The sequence below is a fragment of the Papio anubis genome, chromosome 18, assembly GCF_008728515.1.
Source record: "Papio anubis isolate 15944 chromosome 18, Panubis1.0, whole genome shotgun sequence".
Taxonomy (NCBI): domain Eukaryota; kingdom Metazoa; phylum Chordata; class Mammalia; order Primates; family Cercopithecidae; genus Papio; species Papio anubis.
In genome coordinates, this window is record NC_044993.1 from 5987456 (window position 1) to 6008976 (window position 21521).

Consider the following 21521-nt stretch of genomic DNA (forward strand, 5'->3'; position numbering starts at 1 on the left):
GGTGCTAATTCTGCAGCCTGGCAGCCAGAGCTACAGAAACTTGGCAGCCTCTGGCCAGATTTCAAAAGATGTTGTTCAGGCCAGGTGTGGTGGCTCATGCCTGTAATGCCAGCATTTTGGGAGGCTGAGGTGAGAGGACTGCTTGAGGCCAGGAATTCAAGACCAGCCTGGCCAATGTAGTGAGACCCTGTCTCTACAAAACATTTTTTTAAATTAGCAGAACATGGTGGTGTGAGCCTGTAGTTCGAGCTACTCAGGAGGCTGAGGCGGGAGGATCACTTGAGCCCTGGAGGTCAAGGCTGGAATGAGCTGTGATTGTGCCACTGCCCTCCAGCCTGGGTGACAGGGCAAGACCCTGTCTCAAAAAAAAAAAAAAAAGGATGTTGTGGAAAGCGTAGGAGTCCAGGCAGAGACTTGTCACAGCCGCAGAGCCACTCTACAGAGCCCCCATGAGGGCAGTGCCAAGTGGAAATGCAGGTTGGAGCTACTGCAGAGCATCTCTGCCAGGGCAGTGCCTAGTGGAGTCGTGAGAGTGGGACCACCGCTGGGGCTACAAACCGCGAAGTTAGCAGCAATGTGTAACACCTGCCTGCAAAAGCTTCAGGCATCAAGCGCCAGCCCCTGTGAACAGACACGTGGGCTGTACCCGGCAAAGCCGTAGGAGTGGAGTTGCCCCAGTGTGTCCAGGGGGTGGCACGTGGTGTCAAAACAGATGATCCTCCAGCTTGAAGCTTGAGCGTCTGCCCTGCTGGGTTTCAGACTTGCTTGGAGCCTTTACTCCTTGCCTTTGGCCTTGGTCTGTCTTCTGGGATGAGAATGTTTCTTTTGCCTGCACTGCCACTGTGTCTTGGAAGTAGATGGCTTTTGATTGCACAGGCTGACAGAGCAGACGCTGGAGTTTGGACCTCTGAGTTGGTGCTGGAGCACATGAAGACTTTGGGGCCATGGGGTTGGAATAACTGTGGGGTATTTATCTGTGAGGAGGATATGAGTTTTGGGGACCAGGGGCAGAATGCTGTGGTTTGATTCTTTGTCCCCTCCAAACTCCTGTTGAAATGTAATTGCCAGTATGGCAGTATCAAGAGGTGAGGCCTTTAAGAAGCTGTGGAGTCACGAGGACGCTGCTCTCATGAACAGATTAATCCATTTGTGGTGAAGGGTTGAAGGACGCGCCATCTGCCAGTATGCCAAACTGGTACATTGATTATTTCGGGTTGAAAATATCGGAGACCAGGCATGGTGGCTCATGCTTGTAATCCCAGCACTGTGGGAGGCTGAGGCAGGTGGATCACGAGGTCAGGAGATCGAGACCATCCTAGCTGACACAGTGAAACCCCATTTCTCCTAAAGATACAAAAATTTAGCCGAGCATGGTGACACGTGCCTGTAATCCCGGCTGCTCAGGAGGCTGAGGCAGGAGAATCGCTTGAACATGGGAGGTGGAGGTTGCAGTGAGTCAAGATTGTGCCACTGCAATCCAGCCTGGATGACAGAGTGAGACTCCAGCTCAAAAAAAAAAAAAAAAAAAAAAAAATTATACACACACACACACACACACACACACGAGAAATTGTAGTTTCAGAAAGGGCTAGCTGACTTGACTCTTTCTGCAGGAATCAAGCCATAAAAATTCCTCTGGGACGGGCCCCCTCCCCATACCAGGGTGAGGAAATAGTCGTCATCACTGGAAGTGGGATTTCTGGCTGCAATGGACCTGAATAAATCCACTTACTGAACTAGCCCTTAGCGTCTGCTAGTTTGATATCCACCCCATATATCTCCTAGTGACTCCCCTAGAAATTCACTGCCCCTGACCAGATCCCCTGTGGCCTGTTATTCCTTGTCAGATTTAGTCTTTGTCTCAAAAGCATAAAAGCATCTCATTTTGGCCGCTTCTTCAGACATCACTCTGTTAAGAGCCCATGTACATGGAGAATTAATAAGATCTGTAGGCTTTTCTCCCATTGATCTGATTGTCTCACTGGTGTCGATTTTAGTTTCTAGGTCCAGCCGAAGAGCCCACATAAGAGGCAGGCATGGGGCAGGGGCTTAATGGATTAATGGGTGAATGGACTGATGGGTTATCATGGACATGGCACTGGTGGCTTTATAAGAAGAGGGAATGAGGGCTGAGTCAGAGCTCACCCTCCTTGCTGTGCAATGCCCTGTGCCACCCTCGGAACTCTGAAGACAGTCCCCATTGGCAAGAAGGCTTTCCCAGTGTGGTCACTCAGTCTTGGACTTCTCAGCCTTCATAACTATAGGAAGTAAATTTCTTTTCTTTATGAGATGCCCAGTTTCAGGTATTCTGTTGTAAGCAACAGAAAATGGACTAAGATACTGTGGTTGCCCAGGAAACTTGCTGGGTGACTCCCTCCCCAGAAGAGGAGGTCCCATCAGTCTGTAGTCCGTGGGTCAGACTCAGCGATTCAGTGTCACCTCCACATGTTCTCACTGCCAGGGCCATGGGACCTCTCAGAAAGGGCTTGCAGAGAGGTGAAAGGGACGTGGCTGTTAGTCAGAGGCAGATGTCTCAGGACAGGGCAGGCAACCGGGGGTGATGGAAGCAGCATCACTCTGTTGGGGCAAAGGGACTGGTGCTGTAGTCCTCAGTCCACGAAAACTAGCTGTGTGATTCCAGGCATTCGTTGATGCCCTGGCTCTTGGTTTTCCCCATTTGGAAATGTGTGCACAGCTAGCTGCTTTCTTTAGATGTCGTAGGAGTGAGATGGACAGGGCATGGGAGGTGTGTTTGTATTTTTCAGAGTGTTCTGTGCTTCTAGTCAACACACGTGCTATGGGTAAGCTCTGTGCACCAGCTCTGTGAGCGATTTGAAAGAAGGACAAGTGGCGGATTTGTCTGCAGGAGTTTTGAATCCGTGGAGCAGAGTCATGTATAGGCTTAGGACAGGAAACCGTTGGGCTATCCCTGCCAAAATTCTAGGTGGTAAAGCCAGGCACTATCCATCTGTTGGTGGGGGAGGGGACAGCATTTTCTTAATTCACTCTCTGGCTTCCATCCTTTCCCACCTTCAGGGGTTTATGGCTTCCTGACCTTTGGGACAGAAGTTTCTGCTGACATCTTGATGTCCTACCCAGGCAATGACATGGTCATCATTGTGGCCCGGGTCCTTTTTGCTGTCTCCATCGTAACTGTCTACCCCATCGTGCTCTTCCTGGGGAGGTGAGGCCTGGCTCAGTGGGGGGGCACCGTTCAGCATGGTCTGCTGACGTGTGCTGTGATTGAGCATGTGCCCAGGTGTGGGTTACACGGCTGTCGGACTACCATCATCTCCAGTTGTAGAGAGGAGGAAACAGGCACAGAGGATTTAGGTAGATTGCCCAAAGTCACCCCGTGAGTGTGTGTCACAGCTAGGACTGGAACTCGAACCATGTGCTTTATCCCCTGTCCCATGGGCTGCCTGATGGTGGCAGAACCCCTGAGGGTTGGCAAGATCTCCTGGGGAATTAATGCCTGACTGTGGAACAGGAGCCCTGGCAGGTGTGTGGGCGGGGGGGGGGACTCCTGGAGGACTGGGGAAGCAGCTGGCAGGTGGAGGCTGGTGCCCCTGGGATGCCCATTGTCTGTGTTGGGCGTGGCCTCCAGGTCGGTGATGCAGGACTTCTGGAGGAGAAGCTGCTTGCGGGGATGGGGGCCCAGGGCCCTGGCTGACCCCTCAGGGCTGTGGGTCCGGATGCCGCTGACTGTCCTGTGGGTCACCGTGACGCTTGCCATGGTGCTGTTTATGCCCGACCTCAGCGAGATCGTCAGCATCATCGGAGGCATCAGTTCCTTCTTCATCTTCATCTTCCCAGGTGAGGCCCCTGCTTTCCAGGCTTTCTGCCCACTCATTCTTCCCTGTTCATCTCTGTGGGGACTCCCCGTGTTGGAGGTCAAGGTTCTGGAAGGTGGGAGACGCATACAGGTAGGATTAAGGCCCCATGTAGATGCCCTGTTTATTGAGCCAGGCACAGGGCTTGGGCTTTACATACCTTCCCTCACTCATTGAACATCTCAGTAGCTCCTGACATGCTTTGGCTGTGTTCCCACCCAAGTCTCACCTTGCACTGTGATAATCCCCATCTGTGAAGGGCAGGGCAAGGTGGAGATAGTTGAATCAAGGGGGTGGTTCCACCCCTACTGTTCTCCTGGTAGTGAATAAGTCTCATGAGATCCAATGGTTTTATAAATGGGACTTCCCCCACACAAGCTCTCTTGCCTGCCACCATGTAAGACATGACTTTGCTCCTTATTCGCCTTTTGCCATGTTTGTGAGGCCTCCCAAGCCATGTGGAACTGTGAGTCCATTAAACCTCTTTCCTTTATAAACTACCTAGCCTCTGGCCGGGCACAGTGGCTCACACCTGTAATCTCAGCACTTTGGGAGGCTGAGGCAGGCAGATCACCTGAGGTCAGGAGTTTGAGACCAGCCTGACCAACATGGAGAAACCCTTTCTCTACTAAAAATACAAAATTAGCCATCCATGGTGGCGCATGCCTGTAATCCCAGCTACTTGGGAGGCTTAGGCAGGAGAATCACTTGAACCCGGGAGGCAGAGGTTGCGGTGAGCCAAGATCGTGCCACTGCACACCAGCCTAGGCAACAAAAGTGAAACTCCATCTTAAAAAACAAAAACGAAAACCATTACCTAGTCCCTAGTAGGTCTTTATTAGCAGCACGCAAGCAGACTAATACAGCTCCTGATGGACATCCTTGACAGAGGAACCTTTATTATCCCACTCCATAGATGGGAAGACCGAGGCCCTGAACCCCCCATGGGGCACAGCTAGTGTGCAGCAGGGCTGAGGGTCAATCATACAGCTCTGTCCATGCTACTGCTGGTACCTCCTGGTAAAGGATTTTGTTTTATTAAAAAAGAAAATCATATATGTGAAAGTCACGTGGCTCAAGGCACCCTGTGAAACCTCCCTCCCCTCCTGCCCCCAGGCCCTGGAGGCAAACACTGTTTCTGTGAAGGATGGTTTCTTAGGAAACCTTCCCAAAGTTAGTGTGCGATGGAGAGCTGTTCCAATTCAGAGCAGCCCAAGCGTTATCTGAGGGGAAGCCAGCAAGGAGGAGCTGGAGGGATGCTTCTTCCAGAGGAAGAGAGAACACTGTAGTGACCCACTGGAGCCCAGAACAGAGACCCCACATCCGCAGTGGGGGCTGTTCCAGGGCCCCACACACAGCAAATGCTGAGTACACAGTCGAGGGTCCCTCAGTGCGTGTTCCGTGAGTGGACCCTGTGATTCAGCCGTGAGAGGAACCCCGTCAAGGAGACATTGAGCTTGGGGACCCTTAGCCAGGTATCCCCAGTACCCTAATGCAGCCCTTTTGTCAAACAGACAAGAAGTAGATGCTCATTGGTGAAACTTACAGAAAGCACAGGAGAAGCTCTTAGAGGTTTTCCAAAACTCGAATGAGGGAATGAAATGAAATGAAACATTGTTCAGGGTCCCAGGTAAGTGGGTGGTGACAACTTTGTCAATAGTCCGGAGGTGGGGGATGGAAGAATTGAGGGCCACAGAGAAACCTTGGTTATCAGATGCCAACTGATGTGTGGAATATGAAAAGCGGGTTCTTAGCAGTTGAGTTAAGATTCAGGGGTTGTCTTTGATATAGTCCCTTGAGAATCTAACTGTACCTGCCCTAGCTCCTGTAAATTGGGGTCTACTGGGATTAAGGGATAAAAACTGCGGAAGTGAAGGGACGGGAGGAGAACAGCCACCCACTCTACTCCTGGCTCTGCACGGAGCTCTCAGAGGTGGGGGTGTGGCCATGTGGCTCCTCCCTCAGGTTCTGGGTGGAGCTTTCAAAGAAATGAGGGGTGTGGCCACGTGGATTCTCCCTTGGGCTTGGGGTGGAGCTTTCAGAGGTGAGGGTGTGGCTACAAAGCTCTTTCCTCGACCCTGGGCAGGAGTTTCAGAGGTGAGGGGTGTAGCCATACAACTGCTCCTGCACGCTCTGGACAAAGCTTTCATTGATGGGGGTGTGGCTACACGGCTCCTCCCTCAGTTGTGGGCTGGACTTTCAGAGGTGAGGGCGTGGTCATGCAGCTCCTCACTCAGGCTCTGGGTGAGGCTTTCAGAGGTGAGGGGTGTGGCTGTGTGGCTTCTCCCTCGGGCTTGGGGTGGAGCTTTCAGAGGTGAGGGTGTGGCTACACAGCTCCTCTCGGCTCTGGGCGGGGCTTTCATAGGTGAGGGGTGTGGCCACACGGCTCCTCCCTCAGGCTTTGGAGCTTTCAGAGATGAGGGGTGTGGCCATGCAGTTCCTCCCTCAGCTCTGGATGGGGCTTTCAGAGGTGAGAGTGTGGTCACACAGCCCCTCCCTCAGGCTCTGGGCGGGGCTTTCAGGGCTGAGGGTGTGGCCACACTGCTCCTCACTCCAGCTCCGGGTGGAGCTTCTCAAGAGGTGAGGGTGTGGCCACGTGGCTCCTCCGTCACACTGCCTGGTCTGGGCCGCTGGATTAAGTTCTGGTTCTGTGATCAGGTGGCCAGTTGTAGCACTGGCTGTTTCCTGTGCTGGGAAGGACTGCCCAGGACAGGTTTGGGATAAGAGAGGATTCTTTGGGAACCTTAGGTCGAGCTACATGGCCCTAAATCCTAGCAGACCTATTAAAAAAAAAAGAAAAAGAAAAAAAGGTTGGGTGCAGTGGCTCACGCCTGTAATCCCAGCAGTTTGAGAGGCTGAGGTGGGAAGATCATGAGGTCGAGGTTGAGACCATCCTGGCCAACATAGTGAAACCCCGTCTCTACTAAAAATACAAATATTAGCTGGGCGTGGTGGCATGTGCCTGTAGTCCCAGCTACTCAGGAGGCTGAGGCGTGAGAATCGTTTGAACCCGGGAGGTGGAGGTTGCGGTGGGCTGAGATGGTACCACTGCACTCCAGCCTGGCCACAGAGTGAGACTCTGTCTCAAAAAAAAAAAAAAAAAAAAAGTAATAATGGTAGCTGCCAGTTGCTGAGCCCTTCCTGGGCGTCAGGCATGGACTCTCACCATCTCTTCACAGACCCTGCTGTGGAGGACATGTTGTCAAGGTTGCCTGAAACACGGGGCTCTGGGAAGCCAGTTGTTGCCAGACCTCTGGCTGAGTCACAAGGCATGTTGAGCTGGGACTCCAGCCCCATCCTTCCAGTTCCACCGTGTTGCCTCTCCAGGGGGCCTGAGGCAGGGGCACCTGTGGGCAGAGGCCTTGCTGGCCTCCTGGGTCCCTGAGGACTTCTCCCGGGACCTCTTTGTTGCTTTGGGTTTGATAACGAAGAGCTGAGGGTGACCCTGTCTTTTTTGCAGGTTTGTGCCTCATCTGTGCAATGGGCATCGAGCCTATAGGACCAAGAGTCAAGTAAGTGTCCCTAAGATGAAGTGGCAACCTGGGCGTGCCCCGGATCAGAGTAAGAATGCTTCAGGGGACCCTGGACATCCTATTTCCCATCCTCTGCATCCTGCAGATGAGAAACCTGCAGGTCACAGGAAGAGAGTCTCTGTCCATCCACTATGAGGGCATCTGAGCCAGGACAGGAGCCCAGGCCAGTGATGCCGGGTCCTGCAAGGGCTTTCCCTTCTGCTTTGAGGGTCTGTAGTTGGGATTTCATGTAGATTCCAGCCTCTGGAAGCACCCAGTGGTGCATCTGTACCCTCCTTTGCTACCTGGCTCGGACCCAGGGCAGGATCAGGGTGCAGGCTGTTAGAGAGACCCCATGGCCGGCCAGACACCGGAACAACATGTTCTATCACAGCAGTGGGCTGCCGTTCTGAGGCTCCTCTGCTAGGCCCTGTGCTAGGTCCTTTTACATATTCACCTCCACACCATACCCGGATGTCTCCATCCTACAGATGAGGAGGCGGGCTAGGAGGCTAGTGAGGACAGAACTAGGATGCAACTCAGGCCCCTGGCTCCCAGGCCCCGTGCTAACCCACCTGCCTGGCATACAGTGCTGTTGAGACCAAAGAATTTGGATCTTTCCTTTATCTAACAAATATTTATCCCTGAGCGGGCCTGTGGATCAGACACAACTGAGCCTCTCTGCTTTGCCACTGGGCAGCTAAGTCTGACCCACTGAAGAGGATGACGTGCACATGAATGACGGGCTCTTCCTCAGCCGCCCGTGGGGAGCCTGAGGGTCTGGGTGACTCCCTCCCATTCCACAGATGTGGAAACTGAGGCTGAGACAGGTAAAGAGATGAGATATTAGTTTTCTGGGGTCGTTGTAACAAATTACCACAAATTGGGACCTGGTGGGGAGGCTTCAGGCCACAGAAATGATTTTTTTTCCCGGTTCTGGAGCCAGGAGTGTGAAATCAAGGTGTTGGCAGGGCTGGACTCTCTGAAGGCTCCTCAGCTTCCGGTGGCCCCAGGTGCTCCTTGGCCTGTGGCTATATCACTCCAGTCTCTGCCTCTGTCTTTATCTAGCTTTCTCCCTGTGTCTCTGGGTCTCAAATATCGCTCTGCTTTTACTTATTTTATTTTTTGAGACAGAGTCTTGCTCTGTTGCTCAGGCTGGAGTGCAGTGGTGTAATCATGGCTCACTACAGCCTCAACCTCCTGGGCTCAAGCGATCTTCCTGCCTCAGCCTCCCGCAGGAGCTGGGCCCACAGATGCCCACCACCACACCTGGCTGCCTTTCTTTTATAAGGATACCTAATATTGGATTTAGGGTCCACCCTAAATCTAGGTTGCATCTTCTGTCAAGATCTTTCACTTAATTACATCTGCAAAACCCAGTTTCCAGATACGCTCGCCAGCACAGGTTCCAGGTGGACATGAATTTTGGGGGCCACCCTTCACCCCACCACAGATAATGTTAAATGACAGCAACCGTGAACTTGGGGCCCAGCTGTAGGTCTGTTCCCCTCTAGCCCCCGTCCCTCTAGCCCCATTGAGCCCATGCTTGGTTTTTGCAAAGGAGCAGGCCTGGCCTGGTTTCTTCTGGATTGAGAGCAGTTTTTCTGGATGTTTCTAAACCTGCCTTGGGTTTAGAACTAGCCTCCCAATGACTGGCAACCCACTAAGCTGCTCATTCCCTGGGGCGCTGTTTGGAGTCTTCGTGCTTTTGTTTTCTCCCTTGATCTGAGCTCACAACAGTTTTTACTGATGAGCTTTCAAGATATTTTTATTGCTAAAACTGCTTTAGGTCCTTCTAATACATCAGCACTGTTCCAGGAGTGCCGCAGCCCACGGGCACATTGGCCTCACAGTGCCGGCACAGATGATGTTTATGGCGCTGAACAGCCGTGCTGAGATGCTGCTTGGTTAGAAATATTCCTTCCATGACAGCCCATCTTTCTGGCCTTTGTTAATGGGGCCAGAAATACCTCTGGCGGCCCTGCCATTTTGTGGGAATCTTGTTATCGCTCTGACCTCCTTGTCTACCCCGTCTCTGGTTACATTACGAAGCTCACAAATGTGGCCTCGGTGGCTGCCGGTCCCAGCCACCTCTGCCTCCTGCGTCCTCATCCCCTACTCCTCTGAGATGGTGTGTGACTTAGAGTTTGCGTCTTCTCCTTCACTTTCATAGGGTTTCATCAGAGGATGAGGAGCAGAAAGGGAGGAGGATGAGGGGACTTTCAAAGCAGTGTCTCCCCTCTCTCCATGTCTTTTTCTTTTTTTGAGGTGGAGTCTTGCTCTGTCCTCCAGGCTGGAGTGCAGTGATGTAATCTCGGCTCACTGCAACCTCTGCCTCCTGGGTTCAAGCAATTCTCCTGCCTCAGTCTCCCAAGTAGCTGGGAATACAGGTGCCTGCCACCATGCCTGGCTAATTTTTTATTTCTATTTTTAGTAGAGATGGGGTTTCACCATGTTGGCCAGGCTGGTCTTGAACTCATGACTTCAGGTGCATCCGTCTGCCTCAGCCTCCCAAAGTGCTGGGATTATAGGTGGGTGCCACCGTGCCTGGCCCCCATGTCTTTTTATTTGATAAAATACTGGGGAGAAATGGGTTATGAAATAACAGGTGGGATCGGAGGGCTTTTAAAAATTGCCTGGGGCCAGGAATGGTGGCTCCCACCTGTAATTCCAGCACTCTGGGAAGCCGAGGAGGGTGAAACACTTGAGGTCAGGAGTCTGAGACCAGCCTAGCAAACATGGTGAAATTCCATCTCTACTAAAAATACAAAAATTGGCCCAGTGTCATGGTGCGTGCCTGTAGTCCCAGTTATTTGGGAGGCTGAGGCAGAATTGCTTGAACCCAGGAGGCACAGGTTGCAGTGAGCTGAGATCATGCCACTGGGCTCCAGCCTAGGCAACAGAACGAGACTCTACCTCCAAAAAAAAAAAAAAAAAAATTGCCTGGGTACTTTGCACTTTGCTTCCCATTGTCTTGGTAAGCCCATCCCTACAGGTAATTGGGAATATTCTGAATTTTTCTTTTTTCCAAATTGATGACCCCGTACTGGGCTTTACATAGTGAATTTTCTGTGTGTGTGCATGGCTTATTTGTGTAATAATCCAGAAAAGCGCTGACATGGGTTTACTGATTTGGCAGGTGCTGCTTGGAGGTCTGGGGAGTGGTCTCTGTGCTGGTTGGCACCTTCATCTTCGGGCAGAGCACGGTGGCAGCGGTCTGGGAGATGTTTTGATGGGCAGCCAGTGCCGGGCAGGAAGGGGCCCTCCGGAGGCTGACCCCACGTGGCTGCTGTGTGCGGCTGGGAGACCGATGTCATTTCTCATCATAAAGATACTGGAGAGACTGATGCCTCTGCCTCCTCGGGCTGCTGGTTGGGCTCTGCTGGTTCGAAGGGTTTCTGGTACAAAGGTGAGGAAAGTTCTTATGGCCACTGTGATAAGTGACCACAGCTGCATTCTGGTGGCTTAAAACAACAGACGCGGCCGGGCGCGGTGGCTCACGCCTGTAATCCCAGCACTTTGGGAGGCCGAGGTGGGTGGATCACAAGGTCAAGAGATTGAGACCACCCTAGCTAACACAGTGAAACCCTGTCTCTACTAAAAATACAAAAAATTAGCCGGGCATGGTGACAGGCGCCTGTAGTCCCAGCTACTCGGGAGGCTGAGGCAGGAGAATGGCGTGAACCCAGGAGGTGGAGCTGGCAGTGAGCAGATATCGTGCCACTGCACTCCAGCCTGGGCGACAGAGTGAGACTCTGTCTCAAACAAAACAAAACAAACAAACAAACAAACAACCAGATGCTTACTGCATCACAGTTCTGGAGGCCAGGAGTCTGAAATCACATGTCATTAGGGCCATAGTCCTTCTGTGGGCTCTAGGGGAGGCTCCCTCCTGTCTCTTCCAGGTTCTAGAGGTGGCCGGCACTCCTTGGCTTGTGGCTGCCTCACTCCAGCCTCTTCTCTTGTCTTCATGTGACTGTCCCCTGTGTATCCTCTGTGACCAAATCCCTCTCTTACAAAGATACCCATCATTAAGTGAGCTCCTCCCACCCCCATATGTAGTATGATCTCATCTTACGTTGATTGCATCTTGTATGAATTCGGACCTGCAAAGATGCAATTTCCAAATAAGGTTATGTTCACAGGTTCCAGGGGTTCAGCTTCAACGGATGTTTCTGGGAGATAAGATTCAGCCCATAAAAAGGGAGCTAGGGGCTGAGGCCTACATAATTGGCTTCGGACTGTCAGGACCAAGGGTGTCAGGCGAGGATATTGCACAGGGTTGGGAAGCCCCGAAGGGAGTGGAGGAGGCGTGGCTGGCGATGGTGACGGACTCAAGCGATCTTTTGGCCAGGGTGCAGGAAACGCCCGAATCCTGCCCTTGGCTGTGAGAGGCCCAAGGAGATGTATGCCCGGAACAGGCCATACCACCATGCACTTGGCCCATGCCCCACGGAGGGTGGATGACTCCAAGGAAACTGTGCTTTCCCTCCCACCAGCTGGACCCAAAGAGCCTGGAAGCCAAGTGGACTATTTGCTCCGCAGTTCTCCCTGGTGGCCTCCCCAGTTCTGGGACAAGGAGTCATACTGGCAGCAGAGAGCGAGAGGAGACAAGAGGTCTGTTCCAGGACCTGGGTAAAGAAAAGGAGGTAGCTGGGCACAGTGGCTCACACCTGGAATCCCAGCACTTTGGGAGGCTGAGGCAGGCAGATCACTTGAGGTCAGGAGCTTGAGAACCAGCCTGGCCAACATGGTGAAACCCAGTCTCTACTAAAAATACAAAAAAATTAGCTGGGCGTGGTGGGGGGTGCCTGTAATCCCAGCTACTCAGGAAGCTGAGGCAGGAGAATCGTTTGAACCTGAGAGATGGAGGTTTCAATGAGCTGAGATTGTGCCACTGCCCTCTAGCCTGGGAGACAGAGTGATATTCCATCTCAACAACAATAATTTAAAAGAAAAAAAAAAAAAAAAAGGGCAATGGAGAGGCAGACAGGGAGGGACCCAGCTACTCCTTTGCGTCCTCCCTGGCACTGACCCTGCACAGGCCCCGCTTGCTAGATTCAATTCAGGCCATGCTTCTCTGCCTTGGGATGTCCTCCTAGAAGCCAGCAGGGCCAGAGTCAGGGGAGGGTGGGACTGACATCTGAGGATGCCTTCCTCAGGGTAGGCAGTAGTCTGGGCTCTTCCTGCTGTCACGTGGTATGATGTACATGACGGTGCAAGGCTGGCGGTGACTGGTCCGTATTTTTTTTCAGCTTATCTACATGCATGAATTTTCAAAATTGAGATAGAAGGTGTATATCATAAAGACTCACTTCTTTAAAGTGTACAATCCAGTGGTTTTTAGTGTGCTCACAGAGCTGTGTAGCTGCCCCACTAATTCTAGTCCATTTTCGTTACCCTCAGAAGAAACTCAGTGCCCATTACCAGTCACCCCCATTTGTCTCTCCCTCCGCTCCCAGCATCTGTGCAGCTGCGCTTAGTCTCTGGATTTGCCTGTTACAGGCACGCTCTCTGAACAGCCTCACATGTACATGGGCCTCTGTGTGTGCCTCCTTGGACCTAGCATGATGTTTCTAGACGTGCCCATTTTACAGGTTAGGCAACTGAGGCTTGGAAAAATCCAGGCTGCGTGTCCTGCAAGGTACAGAGATCAGATCAGAACTCATTTGGGGTTAAATTCTTTTCCTTCCCACTCTACATGCCACTCTGAGGAGACACCAGAGTTGGGGGGCAGGGGGTGGGAATAGGTGCCTGGCCCTGGGGCTCCTGTAGCCTGGCTGCTGGGGGATGGGGAAAGTGTGGCTGCAGGTGTAGACTCTGACTCTGTGGGGGTGTTGGGAGGGTACCCAGGACCCTTCTTCAATGTCTGACCAACCCCACTGTGACTTGTCAGAGCCTCTGTTCAAGGGCCACAGCATCTTCCCAGGCAAGGGCCTTGGGAATTGGAACACGTGCGGGCAGATTGCTCTGTTTTTATTTTTATTTTTTGACGGAGTCTCACTCTGTCACCAGGCTGGAGTGCAGTGGCGCGATCTCGGTTCACTGCAGTCTCCCCTTCCTGGGTTCAAGCAATTCTCCTGCCTCAGCCTGGGATTATAGGCACCCGCCATCACACTTGGCTAATTTTTGTATTTTTAGTAGAGATGGGGTTTTGCTATGTTGACCAGGCTGGTCTCGAACTCCTGACCTCAGGTGATCTGCCTTCCTCGGCCTCCCAAAGTACTGGGATTACAGGTGTGAGCCACTGTGCCAGGCCTTATTTTTATTTATTTATTTTCTTGCGGGGAGAGGGTGTCACTGTGTTACTCAGGCTACAGTGCAGTGGTGGCACTATCACAGTTCACTGCAGCCTCCAACTCCCAGGCTCAAGCAATCCTCCTGCCTCAGCCTCCTGAGTAGCTGGGACCATAGGTATGTAGCTGGGACCACCATGCCCAGCTAATTTTTGTATATTTTTTTGTAGAGTCAGGGTCTTACTCTGTTTGCCGAGGCTGGTCATGAACTCCTGGCCTCAAGCAGTCCTCCCACCTCGGCCTCCCAGAGTGTTGTAATCACAGGCGTGAGCCACTGCACTGAGCCCAGATTGCTGTAATGGAGAATTTATCACCGTGGAGTGAGAGGTGAGGCTGAATAGTCATTCATTTCTTATTTATACCTGTCTGCTTCTGTCAGGCTCTGTGGCCCTGGCCAGGAAGGCTGGGGCTGTGCTAGTACTATTTATGGAGAGTCCTGAGATATCAAAGTGTGGCAGGGTGAGGGTCATGCCATCAAAGAAGACTGTGTGTGAAGTGGCTTTGGAGTTGGATGGTTGGTTTTGGACACTGGCTCTGCCGTTTGCTCTCTCATAGTCTTGGGAAGTGTGTGAACCTTTTTGTAGAATCAATTTCCCTACCAGCAAAATGGAGCAGGCTTACTCAGTACGAAGCAGGTCTCTTGTGAGGATTAGAGGCGATGATGGATCTAGAGTAGCTGTATGGGATACCTTGCACACAATGGAGACCCAAGCAATGTAGCTTTATTCCCAGAAGACTAAGGTTGTGATTGGCAAGGGATACCTGAGTTTCCTGGGAGCCAAGGGGAAAAGGGAAGTATGAGGAGGTTGAGGACTCGTCCCAAAGCAGGCAAGCACCCCAGGAGGCAAGGGCACTGCACTCAGTGCTAAGCAGTGATGCTGGGGCTCTTTAAGGGGTAACTGAATGTCATTACTCAGGACAAAGGCTTCTATCTTGATTCTATGACAGGTTGATGTGATCTTCCCATGACTGTGTGCAAATTATCATAATGCAAGGACACAGTCATATAATCACAGTGGTAGAAGCTGGGATGTCACCTTCCAGCCAGATGTCCTCAGGGGCCAGGTGACAGTGTGTAGGGCTTACAGCACACGGGCTGTGGGGCTGGCAGGTGACTTGACTCTGCCTGCCACTTACCAGCTGTGTGGCCTCGGCAAAGCCTGTTCCTAGGGTGGTGACTGCAGGAAAATCCCTGCCAGCGCTCTCCTCGGCCTCAGCACCCCTCCTCTGGATGTCTTCCAGCCTTCCAGTTCAGACCTCTTTGTCCTTTTCTAACATGAAGCTGTGGACAGCCCCTCCCTCCCAGGATTGCTGTGAGTCTGAGCTGAGGTCCTTGCAAAGCCCTCTACACAGAGTGTACCCTGTTACAGCACCTGGCCAAGGGTGACAGCTGTGTGTCAGTGGAGAGTCAGAAGTAACAGCTTTGAACATGGCCCGGTGATGCTTCGTAGTGCAAATGCCTTGTGCTCCTGTTCTGAGCATGGTAGGCTGCAGGGGAGACCTTTCCCTTGGTTCAGGGGCCCAGCCCTAGGGCACCGCTGGCCCCAAGCGCCCCAGGAGGAGTTGCCCACCCGCAGATGCCTCCCAGGGACAAGTGGCAGGTTTTGAATCGGGCCTGATGAGTATGCAGCTCTACTGGCTGAGGACAGGTGGTGAATTGTTTTTGAGAGTGATTTGAGATTCTTAAATATTGAAATGCAACTCACATAGCATAAAACTAACCATCTTAAGGCATAGAATTCAGTGGCCTTTAGTACATTTGCAGTGCTGCGTCACCATCACCTCCATCTAATTCTAGAACATTCCATCCCGAGGAAAGCCCCCTGCCCATGAGCTGTCCCTACCCTTTTCCTCTCCTCCATCCCAGAGGCAGCCACTCTGTGCTTTCTATCTGGATTTGCTTATTCTGGATGTTTCACGTAAGTGGAATATTAGATGCCATCTGTTGTCTCTGCCTGCCTTCACTCAGTGTGGGGTTTTTGAGTCACCAACGGCCCAGTCCTTCACTCCTGTTGATGACTGAATGATAAGCTGTTTGGAGAGACGACATTTGTTTATGCCTTCATCGGCTGATGAATATTTGGATCGTTTCTACCTTGTGGCTATTGTGAATAGTGCCGTTATGAGTACGTGGGCCAAGTGAGTGTTTGGATGCCTTTTTCCATTTCAGGTAGAATATATCCCTAGAAGTGGAATTGCTGGGATAGGGTACTTCTATGGGGTACGGTACTTTGGTACTTCTATGGGTTACGGTACTTTACGGTACTTCTATGGGTTATGGTACTTCGCCATTAGCATTTGGAGGAACCTGATTCTGATCTTAATGGGTTAATCTGGAGCCATTCTTCCTCGTGGGTTGATGCTGTGTGGCTCAGGGGTTGGGCACAGAACTCCGGGGTGGATCTGACTTGAGCCAGCTACTTGCCGTGTGACCTCTGGTGAGTTACTTGTCCTCTCTGTCTCCGTCTCCCCACCTGCCAAGAGCAGGACAGCCTAAGGAGCATGGAGGGAGATGGGCCTGCCAAGTGCTTGACTGTGCCAGGCTCTGAAGTGTGAATTAACTGGGAGCTCTTAGAGCTTTTAGGGTTGAAACATGTTCTTGTCACAGCCCATCCCTGGCCACTCAGGTTCTGAGGGCCCCTGAAGGCTTTCAGTGCACTTGGGCTGCAAGCAGCAGAGATGCCTTTCCCCCCATGGAGGGCTGGGTAGATGTGACATGGGGGAGGGGAACATGCCCAGCTAAAGGAGGTTCCTCAGTTGTACCCCAGAAAGCCTTAGCCCTTGATAATGTTCTTCTTAAAATAGCTGAGCTGGTTGGAATGTACCAGCCTGGCGTTGGGTGGGGTAGCAGGAGCCTGTAAGTGGCGTTCTCGTGCACCAGGCAGTGAAGCCCCTGAGCCTTCAAGGGGAGGGGTCTTTCCCCCACTTTACGGGTGAGAAAACAGGCCCTGAGGGGCTGGTATAGGGACATTCAGCTTGGAGATGCATGGATGGTTCTTGAAGCCCCTTTGCTTTTCCTGCAAGCTCATGTTGTGTTTCGCTGGTTTTGCAGCAGTGGGCATCACACCCTGCAAGGAGGTGGCAGGACCCAAGGCGGAGGGACCTGCCCTGGGAGCAGGGGTTTCAAAGCTCCTGGCAACCACAGGGGGCTGGACAGTGTGGGCAGGGACCTCACTGGGTGGCGACGGTGTTAATAACCCCATGTGGCGCTGGCCAGTCCTCCGGGCGCTGCGCAGGAGGTAGAAAGGTGTGCATTCTGGGTCCTGTCCCCACCCCGGGGCTCCCACCTGTGCCCCGGCCTGTGATGGTCTTGGCTCTGCCCTGTTTTAGGAGAGAGACCCACTACCCTCTTTTGTCCTTTGAACTTTTGTGTGTGATTTGTTTTGTTTTTTTTTTTGGAGACAGAGTCTCGCTCTGTTGCCTAGGGTGCAGTTATGTGATCTCGGCTCACTGCAACCTCCACCTCCTGGGTTCAAGCAATTCTCTTGCCTCAGCCTCCCAAGTGGCTGGGATTACAGGCGTTGTACCACCACACCTGGTTAATTTTATATTTTTAGTAGAGACGAGGTTTCAGCATGTTGGCCTTGAACTCTTGACCTCAGGTGTTCCAACTGCCTTGGCCTCCCAAAGTGCTGGGATGACAGGTGTGAGACACTGCACTGGGCCATGAGTGACTTCTTTCCTGCTAACCAGGACTGAGACATAGGAAGAAGTTACAAAGCTTTCAGAGTAAGACTTAAGACGTGACTTGCAGTTCATAGTTGGGCTCTCCTGCATTGTTGAATGGCTGATGCACAGCTGTGCTGGGAGAGACTCGCCCGTCCCTGGAGCATCGTGCCTGGTGAGTGTCTTAGTTGGGCCACACTACATGGTCTGTGCCAACCATGTGACTTATGGTGGGGGCTTGAGCCACGAGGTGTCAGCCGTGTCTATGTCACCGAACCCCAGTAAGACTCGGGACTGCATCCCTGGTTGGTGATGCTCTGTCTGTTGAAGCTGGGAGGGTTCAGTGATGTCTGTGTGCCTTTACTGGCAGCCCCTGCCTGGCCCCTGTTCCGGGAGCCTCTTTCTTTGCTGGGTTTTGTCTGTCATCCACCTTGACTTTGACAGTTGCGCCCAGTCCTCTGAGTGAATTACTGACCTGAGGCTGGGGGTGGTGCCCTCTGGGCTCCTGAATAGGCATGAGCCTATGTGTCAAAATACCGCATAGAGTGAACACCTCCATTTTATGGTTCAGAAAACGGAGGCTGGGGGCACTTGCAGGGTGCCCAGGCCCCTGCTGTTGTCAACCAGGAACAGACACAGAGCACACAGCCCTTCCCAACCAGGGTTTATTCGGTGCCTGGGCCCAGTGGCGGCGGCCTGGCTCGGTTGGGCACTACAGGGTCCTAACTCCTACCACGTAGAAGAATGTCACTGAAGAGGGCAGGGCGTGGTGAGTGCGGGTCATGCGTGGCCATCTGAGGGGTCGGGGAGAGGCCAGGACCAGGAGGTGGGGGTGCTGGCCCCAGGAAGCCGCCCCCTTCACCCACAACCTTGGGCTTCACCAGGACCAGGCAGCACAGAGACTGCTCTGTCTTCTCGTGTGGGGGGAGGGGAGGTCTCCTTCACATCACAGCAGGGAAACACCGTGTGGAGGACGGGTTGAAAACACAGCCTCTGCACCAGTTTCTAGAACACAGGGGATGTCCTTCACAAGCAGAAGGGGCCAGGGGTGGGCTCCTCCGCGGGCCTCTGGGAGGCTGTCAGTCCCGTCCCACCGTGCACCAAACAGCTAGAAGGACAGAGACAGGTTAGAGGGAAGGAGTGCGAATGTGGGCAGCTGTGTAGCTGGTGGGGGCCGTCTTGAAGGGCAGGTGGGGAGATGGCTTTGAGTCCTTCTGTGACCCACGGGTGCTTGCTGGTCACCCAGGAGCAAACCACACACCTGGGAAGGGAAGTAGGGGGCTGTGGAAGGGGTGCTCTGGTGCAAGCTCCGGCCGGCATGCCTGGCTGTGGGGCACCTCAGGGCTGGCTCTGAGCCTGGAGCTCTCCTCTCCCCTAGGACCGTCCCTACACACCTGGCATTGGGGTCAGGGGCTTGCAGGCAAGTCCCTGGGAGAGGCGGGGCGGCTTCTAGGCTCTGGCCCGGCTCTCCAATCAAGTGGCCCCTGCAGTTCCAGGCCTTCGCCCCCTACCTGGCACCGAGATCCTGGAGAGGGCCTCAGGCTGGCTCAGTGTGTCCACCTTGACGTGCCGGAACGCCTTACACACGGGACTTTGCAGGTGCCTGCGATCCAGGGACATGTGTTAGTCAGGGGCACCAGGAGTGGAGCTCGGCATGTGGATCCCCTGTTAATCCTAGCTCTGCCCAAAATGGGGAGCTTATAAATAAGCCCGGGGGGGGGGGGGGGGTCTTTGGACTCCAAGCCTTTGTGGGAAGGTGAGGGGGTGCCTAGGGAGGCTGACTCTGGGGATCTCTGGAGTAGGCACTGAGCCTTACATGGGCAGCGGGATCCCCCTACTCGGTGCACAGAGCATCTACCTCCTGTTTTACCCTAGGAGGAGGGCCATCCTCTGCCTGGGACGGATGACAACACAGCAGCTGTGAAGGATTTTAGTCCCTCATTTTATGAGTCACTGAAGTACGGACAGGGAGGGGACACCCTCACTTCTCATGACAGCCCCTGTTCCCACAGGGGTCCTGAGTTTGTCTGCAAACTGTGTTTACCGGGGAAGCAGGATATCGGGGCATGAGCTACCCCCAGGCCCTGCTTCCTGCCTGTGGGGTCTGGCGCATCAGAAATTAGGCTCCACCCAGAGTGGGGAACAACCTGTCCCAGATGTGCTCGGAGCAGACGACAAAGGCCTAAAGCCCATCAGAGCTGATGACACCCTACCCCATCTCCCTCCGTCCTGCCAGGCACTCAGCTGGGGGGAGGTTAAGCGCTGGAACAACTTATCACATGGGGACTGAGGTACCTTCGAGGTCAGGTCCTCAGCTCTAAGGGTGGTAAAGAAGGCAGTGCCTTGACCCACAAGGTGCTCCACAGGGAGAGTGTGGTGGGGGGGGGGGGGTCTCTCTACCCCCCAGGAGCTCCTGGCTCCAGGAAGACAGCCCCCACACCTCGCTGTGTCCCCCTCACCTGCTATGGAGACCCAGTGTCTCACCTCTTCCATGCCTCCTCCGTCTCCCAGAACTCATAGATGACAAAGGTGAAGCCATCCGAGAGCCTCACGGCAGTGATGCTGCAACAGGAGACAGGCAGGGAGGCTGGGGCTCAACCGTGGCCACCCTAGTCCTGAAGCCCACCCCTATACACAACCGCTGCCTTCAACCTTTCTGGTCCTCCAGCGAGACTCAACAGGGTACCCCCACCACCTGGAATAAGGCCTGCTTTCTTATAGTGGCCAATAGCTATTTGTCAATGACATGTAGTTTTTCTTTTGAGACAGGGTCTCACTCTGTTGCCCAGGCTGGAGTGCTGTGGCACAATCACTTCAGCCTCCCAAGTAGCTGGGACTATAGGTGTGCACCACTTGGCCTGGCTAATTCAAAAAATGTCCTAGTAGAGCTGGGGTCTTGCTATGGTCCTCAGGCTGGTCTTGAACGCCTGGGCTCAGGCAGTCCTCTCGCCTTGGCTTCCCAAACTGCTGGGATTGCAAACTTCAGCCACTGTGCCCAGCTGAAACGTCATGTTAAAATCTTCACATGTATTTAAACAAAACCAGGTGGCTGGGTGTGACCGTTCACACCTGTAATCCCGGAACTTGGGAAGTCCTGAGGGGCCGAGGCAGGTGAATTACTTGAGGCCAGAAATTCAAGACCAGCCTAGCCAAAAATGGCAAAACCTGGTCTCTTAAAAGTTGCCAGGCCTGGTGCCATAGGCCTGTAATCCCAGCTACGCAGGAGGCTGAGGCTTGAGACTCACTTGAACCTGGTGGGTAGAGGTTGCAGTGAGCTGAGCTTCCACCACTACACTCCTGCCTGGGCAACAAAGCAAGATTTGGTCTCAAAAACAAAAAATATACATATAAACCCTATCTTTAAATTATCAAAATTATCATCTTATTTAATCCTTGCAACAACCCCACTGCACTGTACCTGACCGAAGGGGCTGCAAGCAAGTCCCCCTTCACTCTTTGGGACCCAGGGCACAGCACTCACCTCATTTTAAAGGCGCAGATAGTCTATGCCGCTCCGGGCTCCTCTCTGTAAGTGCACTACAACGAGGAAGCCCCAAGTGACCATAAAGGGGGGGGGGCCAAGAGCAGGGGATGAGGGGCAACAGTGCTCAGCCTGGAGGGAGGGGGCCAGGCTGGATTCCATCCTGCGACAGACACACTGCTGTGCAGCTTTAGGTACACCGTGCCTGGCAAGTGCAGTCTCACCTGGCTCTCCAAGCTGGCCCTCTCCAGTTCAACAAACAGCACTGTCCTCTACTTCTACTGAGGCTCTGAAACCAGAGCCTCTATATCCACCTTGCCTCCTCTCCACAGCCTATCAGGGTAGCCCTACTTCACTCTGGGGCCTCCCACTTCTTCATGTAACAGAGAAAAGATTGAGTCTGGCCCCTGCTCCTATACAATCTGTCCTGCTGGATGGGAGTGGGTCTTGCCCACCACCCTGGCTACTTCCTCAATCGTGGCCCCTGATGGCCACCCCGGGTCTCTGCAACAGCCGCACTCCTGCCCAGGCTGCTCCTCCCCTAGTGCTACAGGTCAGGCCTCAGTGCACAGGGGGCCCAGGAAGACCCCGTGCAGGACCTGGCCTGCCTGGTTCACAGCCGTGCCCCCAGGCAATGTGGCGAATGAATGTGTGCCCTGGGGATGGAAGAAAGCCCTGGAAAGGGAGGGAGTTGGGCAGAGCCTTGGTGTAGAAATGAAGGGCAGGGGAAACA

The 21521-nt window shown here is 53.3% G+C and overlaps 2 protein-coding genes across 8 annotated transcripts in view; one reads left to right on the forward strand and one right to left on the reverse strand.

The window, feature by feature from the left end:
• SLC38A8 (solute carrier family 38 member 8) overlaps positions 1 to 10693 on the forward strand; it is a 34554-nt gene extending 23861 nt beyond the window's left edge. For 3 of the 5 annotated variants that reach the window (XM_003917245.5, XM_017953617.3, XM_031658059.1), the window contains exons 9-12: positions 3037 to 3184; positions 3608 to 3816; positions 7294 to 7345; positions 10485 to 10693. In XM_003917245.5, the coding sequence (XP_003917294.2) occupies positions 3037 to 3184; positions 3608 to 3816; positions 7294 to 7345; positions 10485 to 10578 (503 nt within the window). In that variant the 3' untranslated portion in view covers positions 10579 to 10693. Of the gene's footprint in view, positions 1 to 3036; positions 3185 to 3607; positions 3817 to 5347; positions 6704 to 7293; positions 7346 to 10484 lie in introns of those variants that run through there. The other 2 variants (XR_001898346.3, XM_021932211.2) reach the window with 2 other exon arrangements.
• A 7261-nt stretch (positions 10694 to 17954) lies between these two features.
• The window catches only part of NECAB2 (N-terminal EF-hand calcium binding protein 2), a 34023-nt gene continuing 30456 nt past the window's right edge, over positions 17955 to 21521 (reverse strand). For all 3 annotated transcript variants that reach the window (XM_031658061.1, XM_031658062.1, XM_017953614.2), the window contains 3 exons: positions 19792 to 19869; positions 18819 to 18910; positions 17955 to 18415 (listed from right to left, as the gene is read on the reverse strand). In XM_031658061.1, coding sequence (XP_031513921.1) covers positions 18387 to 18415; positions 18819 to 18910; positions 19792 to 19869 — 199 coding nt within the window. In that variant the 3' untranslated portion in view covers positions 17955 to 18386. The remainder of the gene's footprint in view (positions 18416 to 18818; positions 18911 to 19791; positions 19870 to 21521) is intronic.